At 44.2% G+C, this 16,208-nt stretch overlaps 1 protein-coding gene across 1 annotated transcript in view; it reads left to right on the forward strand.

Annotated features, from left to right (window-relative positions):
• Nucleotides 1–16,208, forward strand: part of NDST1 (N-deacetylase and N-sulfotransferase 1) — a 475,690-nt gene that overhangs the window by 133,493 nt on the left and 325,989 nt on the right. Inside the window, exon 2 of the mRNA XM_086931298.1 lies at nt 11,410–12,275. Within this exon, the coding sequence (XP_086787424.1) occupies nt 11,766–12,275 (510 nt within the window). The 5' untranslated portion in view covers nt 11,410–11,765. The remainder of the gene's footprint in view (nt 1–11,409; nt 12,276–16,208) is intronic.

A 16,208-nucleotide genomic window follows, 5' to 3' on the forward strand; every position in this document is an offset into this window, starting at 1 on the left:
AGGCCAGGCAGTGTTCAACACTTGCATCACCCTTTCTCTGCCTGCTATTGCGCTCCATGCTTCGGAAAGGTAAGAAAAAGAACGTGCATTTGAGTTTGAAATGTCCGATCCTGTAGCAGTACACTTGCAAAGCCCACACATGACAATAACCCGATTCAAGGCCCCATTCACCCGATTTTTAAAAAATATATAGTACTCCAACAAAGTAGGATTATAAAACTTTATTAACTTTTTTAAATATAACGAACGCAACAAAAACTGTAAATACATTTAAACATTTTTGACAAAAAAAAGCAACAATGGTCAAAAGCTGTCTTTTGTGCGAATAGTCCCAAGGCAGCACAACGTGCTGAGTTCTGGACGGCACCCAGGTGATGTCACCTGGGTGCCGCACTGGTTTTTGGGATCCTACAATGCAGCTCAGAAAAACAGCGTGGAGCGTCCCGGGTGGTGCGGGGGGAGGCCTCGTCAGTAGCGGTCTGTTGTGCGAATAGTCCCAAGGCAGCAGAACGTGCTGAGATGTGGATGGCACCCAGGTGATGTCCAGTAAACTGCTGCACTGGTTTTGGTATCCTACAATGCTGCTCTGAAAATTGGCGTGGGGCGGCCCGGGGGGGGCGTGGGGGAGGCGGCGTGAACGGGCCTCCCCAGGTGGCGGCCATCCAGCTGAGTTGCGCCCGCTCTTGCGGCTACAGCGACTCGCTCACCATGTAGTTGAGTTGCTCCCACTCTTGCAGTGCAGCGATAGGCGGCTGCCACAGGACTCTTAAAATGGCGGACGGCTCTTCGGTTTTGGGCCTGGTCCACTAAAATGGCCCTGGGACACCTTGGAACTCGGACGCTTGCCTGCTAGGGCTTGGGCTCCATTCTCGAAAGCGTCCCCTCAGCCGTGAAGATTCTACAAAAGTCTTGGGGGCCCTCGACTCCTGCAGGCTTCCGGTGGGGAGCGGCTGCCATTATTGCTCGCGGAATGACCACGACGGAGCCACGAGATGGTGGTGCTCTCATGCTGACGCTAGCTTCAGTCTGAATCATCCAGAAACAAGGTGGGGCTTTCATAGTTTGGGGAAAAAAAATGTTCTAAACCAATGAAAAGTGTTATTTTTAGGTCATATGACCAAGCCTTCCATCTTTAGGAAACCAAAAGTAAAATGAACCAATGAAAAGTTTTATAAACAAGTCACATGACCTGTTATGCGGCATAGGGCTACAAAAAGCGTAGAAAATCCGTTGGCACGTGAGGCGGCGTCAGTAGCGGACCGATGTGCGAATAGGCCGAAGGCAGCACAACGCGCCGAGATCCGGATGGCACCGAGTTAGTGTCCAGCAAGTTGCTGCACTGGTGTGGCTATCCTACAATGCTGCGCCGAAAGTCGGCGTGGGGCGCCCCATTGGCCTGTGAGGTCGCGTCAGTCAGTGGGGGCTGTGCGTCTCCCCCAAGATGGAGGCTCCTCGGCTGCAGTGGAGCGCCCCTTAGCGTTTCACTCGCCGTCCAACTGAGTTGCGTCCGCACTTGCGGCTACAGTAGGCCGAAGGCAGCACAACGCGCCCAGATCCGGATGGCACCGAGGTGGTGTCCAGCAAATTGCCACACTGGTGTGGCCATCCTACAATGCTGCGCCGAAAGACGTCGTGTCCAGCCGAGTTTCTCCCGCTCTTGCGGTACAGTGACTCGAACGCGCCGAGATCCGGATGGCACCGAGGTGGTGTCCAGCAAGTTGCCGCACTGGTGTGGCCATCCTACAATGCTGAGCCGAAAGACGGCGTGTCCAGCCGAGTTTCTCCCGCTCTTGCGGTACAGTGACTCGAACGCGCCGAGATCCGGATGGCACCGAGGTGGTGTCCAGCAAGTTGCCGCACTGGTGTGGCCATCCTACAATGCTGCGCCGAAAGTCGGCGTGGGGTGCCCCGTTGGCTTATGAGGTGATGTCAGTAGTGGACCGATGTGTGAATAGGTCGGAACCAGCACAAGGCGCCAAGATCCGAATGGCAAGTCCTGGATGTTGAGTGCCATAGTTGAGAGTTCTGAGCAGTGCTTGTAAGACTGTCTGAAGCTTATTTGCACCTGCTGCAGCTTCACTATTGCCCTGGTGTGGCCAAAGGTCGCACATGACATAGGCGGCCGGCTCCCGAGGTCCGGCGGAACTTTTTTCCTTTTCCTTTTTGCTTCTTGTCCCACAATCCGTTTCATCTGAAGACACGACCAGGTCCCTGAATGTGTGCAGGGGGACGTTATTGATTGAATCAAAATGGCGGCTTGACACAAAGCTGACTCAAGCGTTGCTGTTGATGCTATACAGACAAAAATTGGTTTTCAGTTTGTACATTCTTCAGGATTTTTTTTTCCATCCAAGGCTGATTGAGAGTTTGTAGAAAAATGGCTTCAGATTTTCCACATACTACTCTTCAACATTCTTCCTAAATGTAACAATGTGAGACTCACTAGGAGAACGGCTGTTTATCTTTCCTTTCAAAATGCTGCCAACAATATTTTCTGAATGGAAGACACCATCTTGTACCATAAAGGGCCGAAATGGGTTCTGGTCTGGCCGATGGTTGGTGGAGATATTTTGACTATATCTTGGACCTGCCCGGCCTCGCCCAAAATGGCGCCGGTATAAATGGGACTCGTAACTCCTTGTTGTGTACTGGTTGAACAACCTTGATATCACGAGATATGAATGCAGTTTTGATGCTCATGGCGGGCGGGGACGAGAATTGATTGAATATTTTGACATCCCTATTGATATTAAGTTCTGATGTGTTATTGATTACTGTAGTATTGAAAGTTCGAATTAACGTCACGCATGGTACTTGCCCGCAAATGTATATCTAGATAATTTTATTGTAACTGGCCCTGTCGTACTTTAATTACAAAATGTACGTCCACCGATTCCGCAACTGTTAGACACCTTAGTTCTTGCAACCTAATGGCCCGCTCGTTACGTTCCTCTATAATGTAAATGTCTCCTCATCATATACGATTTCAGTTTGCTCCGTGGCCGGCCCACGTGGTTATAGGCCCGTATATACTGACATTTTCACAATAAAGGTTTTTAAAACAAAACATGGTAGTAGTATTTACATTGGTAAAGTTTTTACTTTTAGTCACTGTTTTCGAATCAGTAAAAGGCAAGTGAAATAAAGCAGTCCAATTACATGACGGATAAAAGGTATAATACGTAGGAACGCAGTAAAGATAAATGGTCAAGGGCTGTTGTGTTTTCCACTCCTGCAACATAAAGTGATCGATAAGAATCTGATAATCAGGCGTATCGGCGACTAAGACAGCAGGCCGAGTCTGTTTTACTCAACGGCCCCGTCATGGGACGAAGAAACGCCCTTTTTCTCGAAAAAGGAATATATTTTACTTGCAGGACAGTTGTAAATTTTCCGGGAAAGTACATTAGCCTGGAATATTATAACATATATGTTTAAAAAAAAAAAGTTCGAAATCAATAAAAAGCGTATTTTTTAGGTCATATGACCAAGCTTTTCATTATTAAAATAACAAAAGTAAAATGAACCAATAAAAAGTTTTATTAACAAGTCACATGACCTGTTATGCTTACGTTACGCGCTGCGCGCCGCGCCCCGGATCACTTCCGGGTGCGCTAACGCGGCGTGTCATATAACGCATTACGTGACAACGTAGGTCAAGAATATAGTCAAAATGTCTCCACCAACCAGCGTTCGGAACACAACCCCTTTCAGCAGTCCAAAAAGTTCTGTTAAATGACAACAGAGGGGACAGGCAACAAGAACCATCAGTCAAAGAGGGGAGGGCAAGTTCTTATCTACCGGGTCATGTCGGGGCGCTACCGGAACTGATCGAATTGGTAGTCTACAGTGTTTCTGGATGTTTCAGACTAAAGCTGGCGTCAGCATGAGAGCACTACCATCTCGTAGCTCCGTCGTGGCCATTCCACGAGCAAACATGGCAGCCGCTCCCCACCAGAAGCCTGCGGGAGTCGGGGGCCCCCAAGACTTTTGTAGAATCTTCACGGCTGAGGGGACGCTTTCGAGAATGGGACCCAAGCCCTATCAGGGAAGCGTCCGAGTTCCAAGGTGTCCCAGGGCCATTTTAGTGGACCACGCCCAAATCTGAAGAGCCGGCCGCCATTTTGAGAGTCCTGTGGCAGTCGCTTATCGTTGCATCGCAAGAGCAACTCAACTACATGGTGAGCGAGACGCTGTAGTCGCAAGAGCGGGCGGTAAACAGCTGAATGGCGGAAGAGGCACAGTGTAGCAAAAGCGGGCGGAATGGCAACTAAAACGGTAAAGGGGCGCCCCACTACAGCGTGTCTTCAGGTCAAACGGATTGTGGGACAAAGTCCAGAATAGAAGAGTCATCAAAAGGCAAAAAGTTCCGCCGGACCCCGGGAGCCGGCCGCCTATGTCGGGGGCGATCTCAGGCTAAACCGGTGCTATAAGACTTGGGGAGGGGGTCGGAGCCAAGCGTCTTCTCCGAGTCCGTGCCATCACACCGCCCCTCGGGGGCCTCCGTCAAGCGGTTTAGGGAGGTACCATATCACATTGTTTTCAAATGCAGTCAGGTCCACAAACGACCCTCACTTACTTTGAGAATAGTGAAGCTGCAGTAGGTGGAAATAAGCTTCAGACAGTGTTACAAGCGCTGCTCAGAACTCTGAACTATGGCACCCAACATCCAGGACTTGCCATCCGGATCTTGGCGCCTTGTGCTGCTTCCGACCTATTCACACATCGGTCCACTACTGACATCATCTCATAAACCAACGTAATGTAAATAGTTATTTAATAAAATGTTTTACCCTGTTACTTTGCTGGTGTGTTGTCTATATTTTTAATATTTGCATAGGGTTTGTCGTTATTTTGGGCGGGGTGGGTGACGGAGCCGAGCTGTCTTGCAGCCCTCATGGTGTGGAGCTCAGTTCATCTCACTATTTTCGTATTTCTCATGAAGGGTTGTTCCTAATATTTCTATTTTAGCGAGTTCAAAAAGAGATCCAATTAGTGGCCTACTGATTTTGCTCGATTACTTTTATTTTTTTACACGATTTTTCACGATTTTTCACTATCTGCAAAGACTAAACAGAGTATTGCGACTTTGTGCTTGTTTGTAAATAGAGAATGAACCAAAGAGAATCAATTGTAAAACAGTAAATGCTTGGATAACAATCAATCAAATGGAGAGACAAGCAGGCACGACGGATTACAACGGGGGTAAAGGCCTGCGTTAACTACTCTTCACTATCTGTAAAGAGAGAGTACTACTAAGAGAAAAGAGGGGAGGGGGGGGCAGTGTTCAAAGCACATCAGCGTGCATAAACACGAAAAAGTTTTTACCTATCACGTACTTGACATTTGACAGCTTTTGATATTTGCTATTAAAAAACCATTGAAATTCACAGAAAAAACCATAGGTTTTAGGCCATATATAGTTAGTAATTTGCATTTACAAAACCTTGAAAATTCACTGAAAAAACCATTGGTTATAGACCATATATAGTTAGGGATTAGCCTTTTCAAAACCTTATTTTACTCACACAAAACCATTGAAATTTCATATATAGTTAGTTGCACTAACTATATATCGCGCACCCGCAATCCACTGCTGATGATGTCACATATTACATCATTCATGACATGGTTAGTGACATCACTGATGACATCACTGATATCTCTGATGACATCTCAAATGATATCACTGATGACATCACTGATGACATCTCAAATGACATCACTGATAAAATCACTGATAACATCTCATTTGACATGACTGATCACATCACTGATGATATCATTCATGTGATAATACCATGAACCTCTTCAGACTCTAATATAACCTTAGATACAATCAGTGTAAACACAGTCACAGACTGTCACTCATCCATGGAGTTACTCACACACCTAGTCAGTTATGCAAAAAATCAATCACACCTCCATTTTCTCAACTATACAGTTAGACACACCTTACTTATTCAAACATATACTAACACATATTTACTCTCTTATACAATCCCTGATACATGTTCACAATGATCCATACAGCCACTCACACATTCACTGGCTCTTATGCACAGTTATTTATATATGTCAACTCTCACATGTACTGTGTTTTACATATGTACTTACTTTGACATGTAGCACTGAGATATCCATTCACTCACTAATACACTCATGCACAGTCAACCGCCCATACAGCTGTTTCCACATGCACTTTTGAACCCATACATATAGTGAATCAACTACTCGCACATCTATGTACAGAGTCACACACCTCCCAGCCACCCATACACACACACTCAGTTTCCCATAAAATTACTTGGACAACCAATGAATAACCCATACAGTTACTCATATAGCTACTGATCAACACATGCAGCAGTTTGTAGAACAACAGATATAATGATGCACAAATTAAGACAGTTTAGTCACTAACCCATGCACTCAGTGAGACACATTTAATCACTCACTCATACAGTCAGTCATGCACCTACTAAATCCTTCATCCAGACACTTATACATCCACTCATTCTTCAATATGTAAGACATATTTTAACTTTACAGAAACATACAGTCACTGGATGATGTCATCAGTGATGTCATCAGTGATGTCATCAGTGATGTCATCAGTGATGTCATCAGTGATGTCATCAGTGATGTCATTTGAGATGTCATCAGTGATGTCATCAGTGATGTCACTAACCATGTCATGAATGATGTAATATGTGACATCATCAGCAGTGGATTGCGGGTGCGCGATATATAGTTAGTGCAACTAACTATATATGAAATTTCAATGGTTTTGTGTGAGTAAAATAAGGTTTTGAAAAGGCTAATCCCTAACTATATATGGTCTATAACCAATGGTTTTTTCAGTGAATATATATATATATATATATATATATATATATATATATATATATATATATATATATATATATATATATATATATATATATATATATATATATATATATATATATTCGAAAACAAAGGCAAAGACGCGGCACTCTTCTTTTCACCGTAGATTTATTTTTAGGTCTCAAGCAAAACTCCTACGCGTTTCGAACAAACGTTCTTGGTCACGGCAGTGTTCTACAAAAGTCCCTTTTCTCTTTCCACATTTTATACTCTCTCACTCGTTTTTACAAAGTGAGGAATTCTGGGCCTTGTAGTTTTTCACATTAAATGTATGTTTTTTATAAACATTTTACATTCTAGAAGGGTATGTGTGTGGGTGAAATTTCACGAATAAACTTATCATGAATTGTATTTCCTGAATGAAGCATGCATTCAAATACACAAATGATTATTAATGTCCTATTAGTGCTTATGGTTAGGCACAACATCATGGACTATTCAACATATCTGGTATTCTGTTTGTTTGTCGGGCTGAGTGCCCTATGTCCCACACTTTAACCCAATACTTTATCACATAGGCCATATTTTTACTTGCTCTTTCGCACAGAGTTCATATCAAAGTCAATAATTAGCATTTTAAGTCATTTTTCTCTATAAGTGCACATGCATTTCCTCATCTGCGTTCAGACCCCTCGGCTGTTTTGTTTTGAACTTGATTATAAGTTTTGACTCCAGTTGTCTCAATTTTAGCAGTCTGTCACCCCCCCTCTCTTGTGTGGGGATGGATGCTAATCCCAAATACTTGATGTCTTGCCACGTTTTTCCAATGTGTGTTTTCAAATGTTTAGCCATGGCATATGTGTTGTCGTTGTTTTGTATTGCCCGAATATGTTCGAAGATTCTTTTCTTTAGAGGGCATTTGGTACTTCCTATGTACTCTTTTCCACAATGACATCTTAGCATGTATACCACAAACGAGGATTCACAAGTTATTTTTGTTTTTATCACGAACTCTTTTCCAGATGGGTCTGATAGAACCGTTGTGTTTTGTCCTACTTTTCATGCTTTGCACGTCATGCATTTTGTGAAGCCATTGCTCCTTTTTTGGAGCCAGTCTGTTGTTTTTTTCTGTGAAAAGTGGCTCTGTACCAAATGGTCCGAGAGATTTGGCGCTCTCCGATACGAAATTAATGTTGTCATTAGCTTTGCATTTGGCTGTGGTGTGCGGTTTGTGCATTAAGATTCCATGACGACACCCTTACTGATCTTGTGTGGTATTGAGATTGAAGACACTTGTGCCATTATAATAGTCTTCAGGTGGTGTATTTGTGTTTTACCCTTTATAAATACAGGACTTCAAATCCCAGAATTTAAAGTAAAAATGAATGGATCTACTACACTTGGTGGATTTGGGGCTTCTTGCCAGTTCTGCGTCTGTAAGTTCATGAAGAGGCGTGTGCACGTGTCAGAAGAGCGTGGTTCTGCGTGTGTGTTTTTTATTCCATGCTTACCCAAGCGTCTTATCAAGAAACATTGTGCATGGGGGAGTAGGCTGTACATAGGAACTTACTAGCAAATGTGCACGTGAAACAGATGGCGTGAAGGAGGGAAGAGGAGCGAGTGGGACTACACATGACAGGACGGTTTACAACAGCTATGAGTTGTGGGGTTTATAACTGTAAGGGACAGGGCGTGCCTCTGGAGAGACCTCATTGCATGGAATGAGGGGCCCAGCACGTGCATTTGCGTTGGAAACACGAGCCCGTACTTGTGAAGCAGAGTGCATTTTTCTGAGTGTGGATGCAGGGCGTGCGGTTGTGTGTTTGGAAGAAGCACGGGCTGGTATCTTAAAAGAACAGTGCACACTTAAACCCGGGGGGGGGGACTGACTGTGTGCTCTTGTGTTAAGAGAGGGAAGGTATGCACCCAATTTGTCAAAAGAAAGTGATCCCTTGGGTTCATCCAGTAATCACAATCATTCATACGCACTCCACTCGATGGTCATTCATTCACACTCCACTCTATGGTCCTAAATGGTACCATACAAAAATACAATGGTAATCAACACAAACACCCCTCAATCATAAAAAGACCTGAAATTACTATTTATCACAATGTGTAAATTTATTTAAATCGACTATCAATTAAAAACATTAAAAACAATTCAATTTTTACATTAACACATGGAAAAGGTATACACAATCTTAAAAAACGGGAGAGAGACTGAAAGCCTGTGATGTTAGACCCAACACATCGGGATGTTAATTCATGGGAATCTTTAAATGAAAGTCAGAATCATATAGATCTGTTCTAACAGATTGTTCTGTGAATTTAACTTGAAAAAGTTGCATCAACACGTTTCGGTGTATTGCTCTATGCGCACCACCTTTATCAAGACTAGTATTTGCGTTCGGTCTCTTTCTCAATCAACATATTGTTCAATGTGCATTCTAGTGGTTGTTTTCATAACCATTATTACCCCATTTATCCAGCACATACATTCTCGACCATAGCAATGTTATCCACACTCTAATCATGCATGCATTCACATACCATAGAGCTTGAATAATGCCGAGTAATGGTCACTAGATCAAGGAATTCCAAATGGCTTCTGATAAGCCAACGACCATCTATAAAACAATGATCGGTTTGTATTAGACCACAATCTCAATGTAGTTGGTCTCCTAGTTTCGTGGTCCAAGAGTATAGTTACCTGCATAAGGCTAACACCTTAAATCACAAGTAATACATGAGTCAGTTTAAGGGGTATCAAGAGTGTCTGTGTCCACCTGACGGCTTGGCGGGAGACCGATATCGCCTCTATCTGTTCCACGCCCCTCATACCTTAATCCATTTTCCAAGGCATCCCCTCGCCACAAACACTAACTTCTCTCTGAACATGCACCAATCTAAATCTTCCTTCCACTTCACCAATTGGGGCGGTTGACTGGCCCCCCACAACTGTACGATGTTACGTTTCGCAATCATGTATGCAAGAGTGGCCCATTGCGTGGTGTATGTATTGAGATCTGGGCTCCCAGACATTCAATATGCATCTTCGAGCTTCCGGCTGCATGTCCACCACCAATATTGATCGCAGTATGTGATGAATGTCTGTCCAGTACCCCTGTATCTGCTGACAGTTGTTCCACAATATATGTCTAAACGTTCCTAGTTCCCCACACCCCTGTCTGCACTCTCCACTTTCCGCCCGTCCCATGCGAACCAGGCCCAGACCCGTTACATAGACCCTATGCAGTATCTTAAGCTGCACTAATCTCAACCTGGCTGGGATTGCAGCCACTGGTGGGGAGTAGATCGCTTCTTGCCAGTTTTCATCATCAAGTTCTAGACCGTCTCCTGTCCATTTCCCTCTGAGGGCCAATAACGTGTCTTCCATGTTGATCAACTTCCTATATATGGGGGATATGGTCTTTTCTGGAAGATGTCCATCGAGGACTCTATCCTCCAGGGGGGAGGCTTCCGGGAGTGACGTGCCACTGGGCACATGCGTGAGTAGTGCATGGTGGATTTGAAAGTATCGGTAACGCTCAGTGTCTGATAATTTATATTGTGCTTGTAGTGTCCGGAACGGTAATACTGTTCCTTCCCCCCAGATATCTTTAATTCAGGAGATCCCTATGAGGTCCCATTTATCAAACCCCTTAGATTTCCAAAGGTTACCCAGTTTTCTCAGCCTGAGTTTATTCTACCATTGCAAGTGTTTGGTGACTGTATGCCGTACTTGTACGGCATGTGCTGTAGGTCCAGTCAGTGGGTATCTATGGGGTTTAGCGTACAGCGCTCTATTATAGTCTCCGCCCACCCCCCCTCCCCGGGAGGAGCCATCTGTCCATGGCTTAGCCGGGGTCATCCGGTTGCCCATAGAGCCCGTGGTTGATCGCCGCAAGCTGAGACCCCCAGTAGTATTTCTTTAAGTCAGGCAGACTAATTCCCCCATCATACCAGTTTAGGGTCAATTTAGGGTGCACTTTCTTGAATGTCTGATCTTCGTAGGGGCTATGGTGTTGGCGCAGTCTGATAGCCAGTTGTTGAAGGTGGATAGTTTGTTCTGTAAGTCGCCTTTGAGGATAGTCTGGTTGGATCTGAGGGTATGGGTCCAGTCTGCACCTGTTATTATGTTTCAGTTGCAGCTGAGTTCGATAGTAGGCTGGCGTGGATGCCATTAGAAGTGTACGATGGAGTTGTCTGTCCATGTGAGCGGGTATAGGTGGCTTAAGGTAATCTTGTTGCTGGCTGTGAAGACACTTGATTCATTTGAGACTTTAACACTGGCAATATGCAAAAAATATATCTTGTTGACATCTGTTTCGATTAGACTAGAATTAAAGTTAAAGCCATCAACCGCCTTATGAATAAAAGCTCAATGTTTCCTGAGACTGAGAGTAAAAGTTTCTAGAATATTGAAAATGTATTAAATGACCTGAAGTGTTTCGCATTGCTTCGCTTGAAATAATGAATCAGTAGGCTGCGCCTATTTAAAATACACTGTAAGCAGATTCCTCAATTGGTTTCTTTTTTTGTCTCTTCTAACCACAGTTAACAAAATCAATTGGACCTTTAACCCAGACACAGAGAATGCTGAGCAGCAAGGATGCATGACCACCCTATAACGCACAGATTATCTTCCTGGATGTGCTCTGACTTGTGTACCATCCTGAAGGGCACCTTGACAAACCTGCACTGGTGGTCGAGTTCTTCAAAGCAAGCGTCATGGTCTTTTTACCCCTGCATAGGACGGTGAATGGAATTGCCATGGTGACTTGAACGGGACCACTTCAGAGCGTGGGAGAAGAGACCATCTTTGCTGCGTGCGCAAAGATCCTGGGATCCTTGGTTGTGAAGGCAAGAGGAGAAGCGTAAAGGGAGTAGAGGCTATTTTACACTAAGCAACGATGACTGTGCTTTTGAGGGTCCGCAGATATTACAGACAAGTGAGTCCTCAATTGGTGCTGCTGCTTCTCTTTGCCTTCTGTGTCCTCAGTGTCTTTGTCTCTGCATATTACCTGTATGGGTGGAACAGGGCACTTGAACCCTCCAGGGATGCTCAAGCACCCGACTGTGATGAACCCAAGATCACCCCATCCCGATTGCTTCCCCTGAAAGCCTTGAAGGTAGTGGATACATCCCGGACAGACCCCCTCGTCCTCATCTTTGTGGAGAGCCTCTATTCCCAACTGGGGCAAGAAATTGTTGCCATTCTTGAATCCAGTCGCTTCAAGTACCGGACTGAGATCGCCCCTGGTAAGGGTGACATGCCCACCCTCACGGACAAAGACCGTGGTCGCTTTGCTCTCATCATCTACGAGAACATCCTTAAGTATGTAAACCTTGATGCCTGGAACCGTGAATTGTTGGACAAGTACTGTGTGGAGTATGGTGTAGGAATTATTGGATTCTTCAAGGTGAGCAGAAAATGTATTTAATCTGGATGGTTTATTGAGTGTTTATTCAATTTAACACGCAGTTCTTCCATTTTTTTCCCCCGAAGTCTTGCACAGAAACAAGCTCTGATGTTCTAGAACTTGAATTTACCTAAAACATTGAAAATTAACTTTTGGCAGTCTCTCTTTCATTCTCCTTGCTATTTTCCGATACATTACAATTGGAAGAGGAAGAGTTGCATTGTTAGTTAAAGTAATGGTGGTGCTGCCTGCCATTTTAACAGTGGGACCATACAAATTGTGCAAGTGCATGCCTGTTCTGACGACCTTAGTGACCCAGTTCTGTCCTAGGGACCTCAATCACAACTCTTCTAATGCACCTTATTGCTAACTCACATCGCCCTGCTATTCTGAAAAGAACTCATGAACGCCAAACCAGACCAATAACACCCCATGCGGTTTCATCACTTGTACCCGTGTGCCACTCCTTTGGTCCTCACCCCTGCCCTGCTACCCTCCTCTTTTCCCTTTCTGGCTGTACTACTGTTTCTGTTCTGTTTTGTGGGATCTAAAAAGTGAACCGGAGAACTCAAAGCCTGCTTCTCATTGCCACATTAAATGTAAAGATGTTACCTATTCTTTACGGAAAATGCACAACTTTTCATCTAATGACTAGACAGAACTTTCGATGTTAGTATATTAGTACTAAAGCTAATTGGAGTATTTGAATAATAACTGTAATATGTCATCGATTTTATTTTTCTGTCTTCATTTGTCTTACTATTTCTCCAAGGGATAGTCCTTCAGGAACTAAATACTGCGCAGTAAACTCCCACTGCCAGACATGTAGAAAGATAAATAAGTTGTCAGGATTGCGCAGTGGGGGGTGGAGTTATCTGAATAGTTTCTAGAGGCGAAGAGCTTACACAAGCAAGGCAGGTCTGCTGCAGTAGTATGTCCGCCAACTTAAGCGATCTGCAGAATAAATATCCTTGGCCTGTGACAAGATTGAACTTCAAGGCACTGTAAGGACTATAGTGTAGAAGTCATCAGGCGAAGCATTTTGAGTTTGATTAGATAGGAGTCCAACTACATAGTGGTAGGTTAAAGCAGTGCTCGATTGATGCTGGGGGCCCACCAGTACTCATTTTTGAGAACCGCACCTATATTTCCTCAGCAAGCTTTGATCCAGCAAAAGAGACTAAAACCTAAAAGGGTAATAAACAAGCATTTACAATGCAATGGTTTTGCCTTTGTTAAAGTTAGAGCTATTGGCATTGCTCTTGACATTATTTTTATTTATGTTTTTTTTAGCATAAATAAATGGCATTGTCATTTACAATGCCACTAGCTTTATCTCTCGCAAATGACACACACAAACACACACAGAGCCCCCCCACACACACCCACACAGAGCCCCACACACACAGCCACACAGAGCCCTCCCCCCACACACAGCCACACAGAGCCCCCCCACACACACCCACACAGAGCCCCACACACACAGCCACACAGAGCCCTCCCCCCACACACAGCCACACAGAGCCCCCCCACACACAGCCACACAGAGCTTCCCACACACACAGCCACACAAAGCATCCCACACACACAGCCACACAAAGCTTCCCAAATACACAGCCACACAGAGCCCTCCACACACACCCACACAGAGCCTTCCACACACACCCACACAGCAAAAGCAGGCAACAGGGGCACACGGAGGCACAAGCAGGCAACAGGGGGAGCGGTTTGTTTGGGATAATATCTGTTTTTGTTAGATGCATTTGCTGTTTTAGAGGTCTCCTATTTAGTGCAGTTCATAAGCTATAGAAAAAGTATTCCTGAAATTATCTCTTAAGGTCTACCCCTGCACGCAGCCAAGTCCCTCCTCTTGCCATAAAGTTTTGGAAGGGGGCCCGACCTCAAAACAATTTGCTTAGGGATGGCTCAGAGTAAAAAAGTTTGAAGACCTCTGATCTATGGTATCCAAATATTCACAAAGAATCTGGTATCTAAACTAGTAAGGGAGCTGCTAACCATATATGCAAGTAAATGTGTGGCAATCACCATATATGGGGGCTGGCATTTGGGGAATGGTGGATGTGCAAGGAATTCAAATGGTGAAAAACTTGTTGTTGAAAAATCTACTGGCAGTCCCATGAAACTGCACAAATGCCATATGTCATGATGAATTGGGTGCCCCATACATTGTGGATAAAATTATCACCCTAATTGCAAGGGCATTTTGTCTGGGCAATTGCGTATACAACTATAAACAAAATGCTTCTAATGGATTGTATGGAACTACATGCTGCCCTAGATATATCATGGTTCGCTTATGCAAAGTCCATAAGAGCGGAGATTGGGCCCCCGGAGCTATTTGACACCCCACTATCGTGCTTGCGCATTGCTTTAACTAGATTTAGTGTCAATGCTCTACTGTTTATGGCAGGATATCCTGCTAAATGTTATACCTAGAGGATTTGAGCCCCTGTGATGTGTGTCACCCCAGTCTCATTTGCACATTTTGTTCTTTTGTACTGTTTATGATGTCCCTAGAAGAAAATGTATGTTGCCCCCTTTTAAAGTTTTTAAATTTACACAGTGTAGATGTGTTTTGCTGAATTTGCAGCAGTTACATTGTCCTCTGGTTTGTGGTGCAGTGGCCTCCTTTATATGGCATATTAAAAAAATATGGAAAAATGCAATATCACAGGGGTTATCCAATTCAGGCTCCTTACTAAAGCTTTGTTATTGTATGACGGAGTGGCCTTTTAAATACTTAAAAGAAAACTTTTTACTGTAAATATGCTTGGGCCTTTTTAATGGGATAGCTGAAAGGCTGAATTAATGTATGTCTTCGCTGATGCATTATATGTATCATGCATTTCTGTACCTGCTTTTATACTACAGAATGTAGCTTATAAAGACTTCTGATAAACTCCAAATTCTCTTTCCCAGCAGCCCCTTTTTTTACACCCTCAAGGTAAGTTTTACCCCCACCCTTGTCGGGTCTAAATTTCCAACCTTTTCCAGTGTGGGTGGGGATTGGAGAGAATGTGGTGAATACACTAAAAAGTACATTTGTGGGTGTGTACAGACTTGTAGAGCATACAAACTCTAAAACATACAAACTCTAAAACTACTGATCCCTGCCGACTTCCATCTCCTGTATATTACCTTGCAGAAAGGTGGCAACATCGAAGGCCTTCTAGGATTCTAAGCCTGGTATATAATATGAGCCCTTCCATAAACAGAGAGGCTATTATTAGAGCTATTCTGTAATGAAGTCGCTTCCTTAATTTGTCACGTCACGTCACTGCATAGCGCCAAACTGGAAACATTGATTGGACAAGTAGATTCCTGGAGTATCCCACTCACTTGGACCAGTAGATCGTTTATACAATTCCCCAGTCCTAAAGAGCTCCGTGATTTTAAACATGTAACACAAAAGCTTAGGAGCATTGTGTCGCACATCGAACACCAATCTAGAACAGAGGTTGCCTTTCTTATAACTTAACTCTCCGAAGGAATTGTTGCGGATTTGGTAGTTTACTGTGGGTCTTCTGGTGAGAAGCAAAGGGAAAATGCTGATTTGGTGTCAGCAGTGGAGACTATGATAAATTCTCGGCCCTGCTACAATGATTTTGGGGCACTTAAGCGAAGGAATTAATATTTGCTATAGATCACACTGGGAAATTCCATATCAAGGGTGAAAGTGCAGATTCTTGTAGAACCCCACAGAACATTAGCAAAGTATCTCCATGTTTACCACTTTTCCTTGCTACCCTGCCCTGCACCTGCCTGGGTACTCCTGCTGGGTACATGCGGTAGAGCAGCCCCGGTGCCAACGACAGTGAAGCAGGTGAGGGGGCAGAGGGGCACGCACCGGGTGGCAGCGAGCCGGACCGCGGATCGGCGGTCAGGGAAGTACCTGCACCACCTACGGGGCCA

The sequence above is a fragment of the Lissotriton vulgaris genome, chromosome 7 (genome assembly GCF_964263255.1).
Source record: "Lissotriton vulgaris chromosome 7, aLisVul1.2, whole genome shotgun sequence".
Classification (NCBI taxonomy): Eukaryota; Metazoa; Chordata; class Amphibia; order Caudata; family Salamandridae; genus Lissotriton; species Lissotriton vulgaris.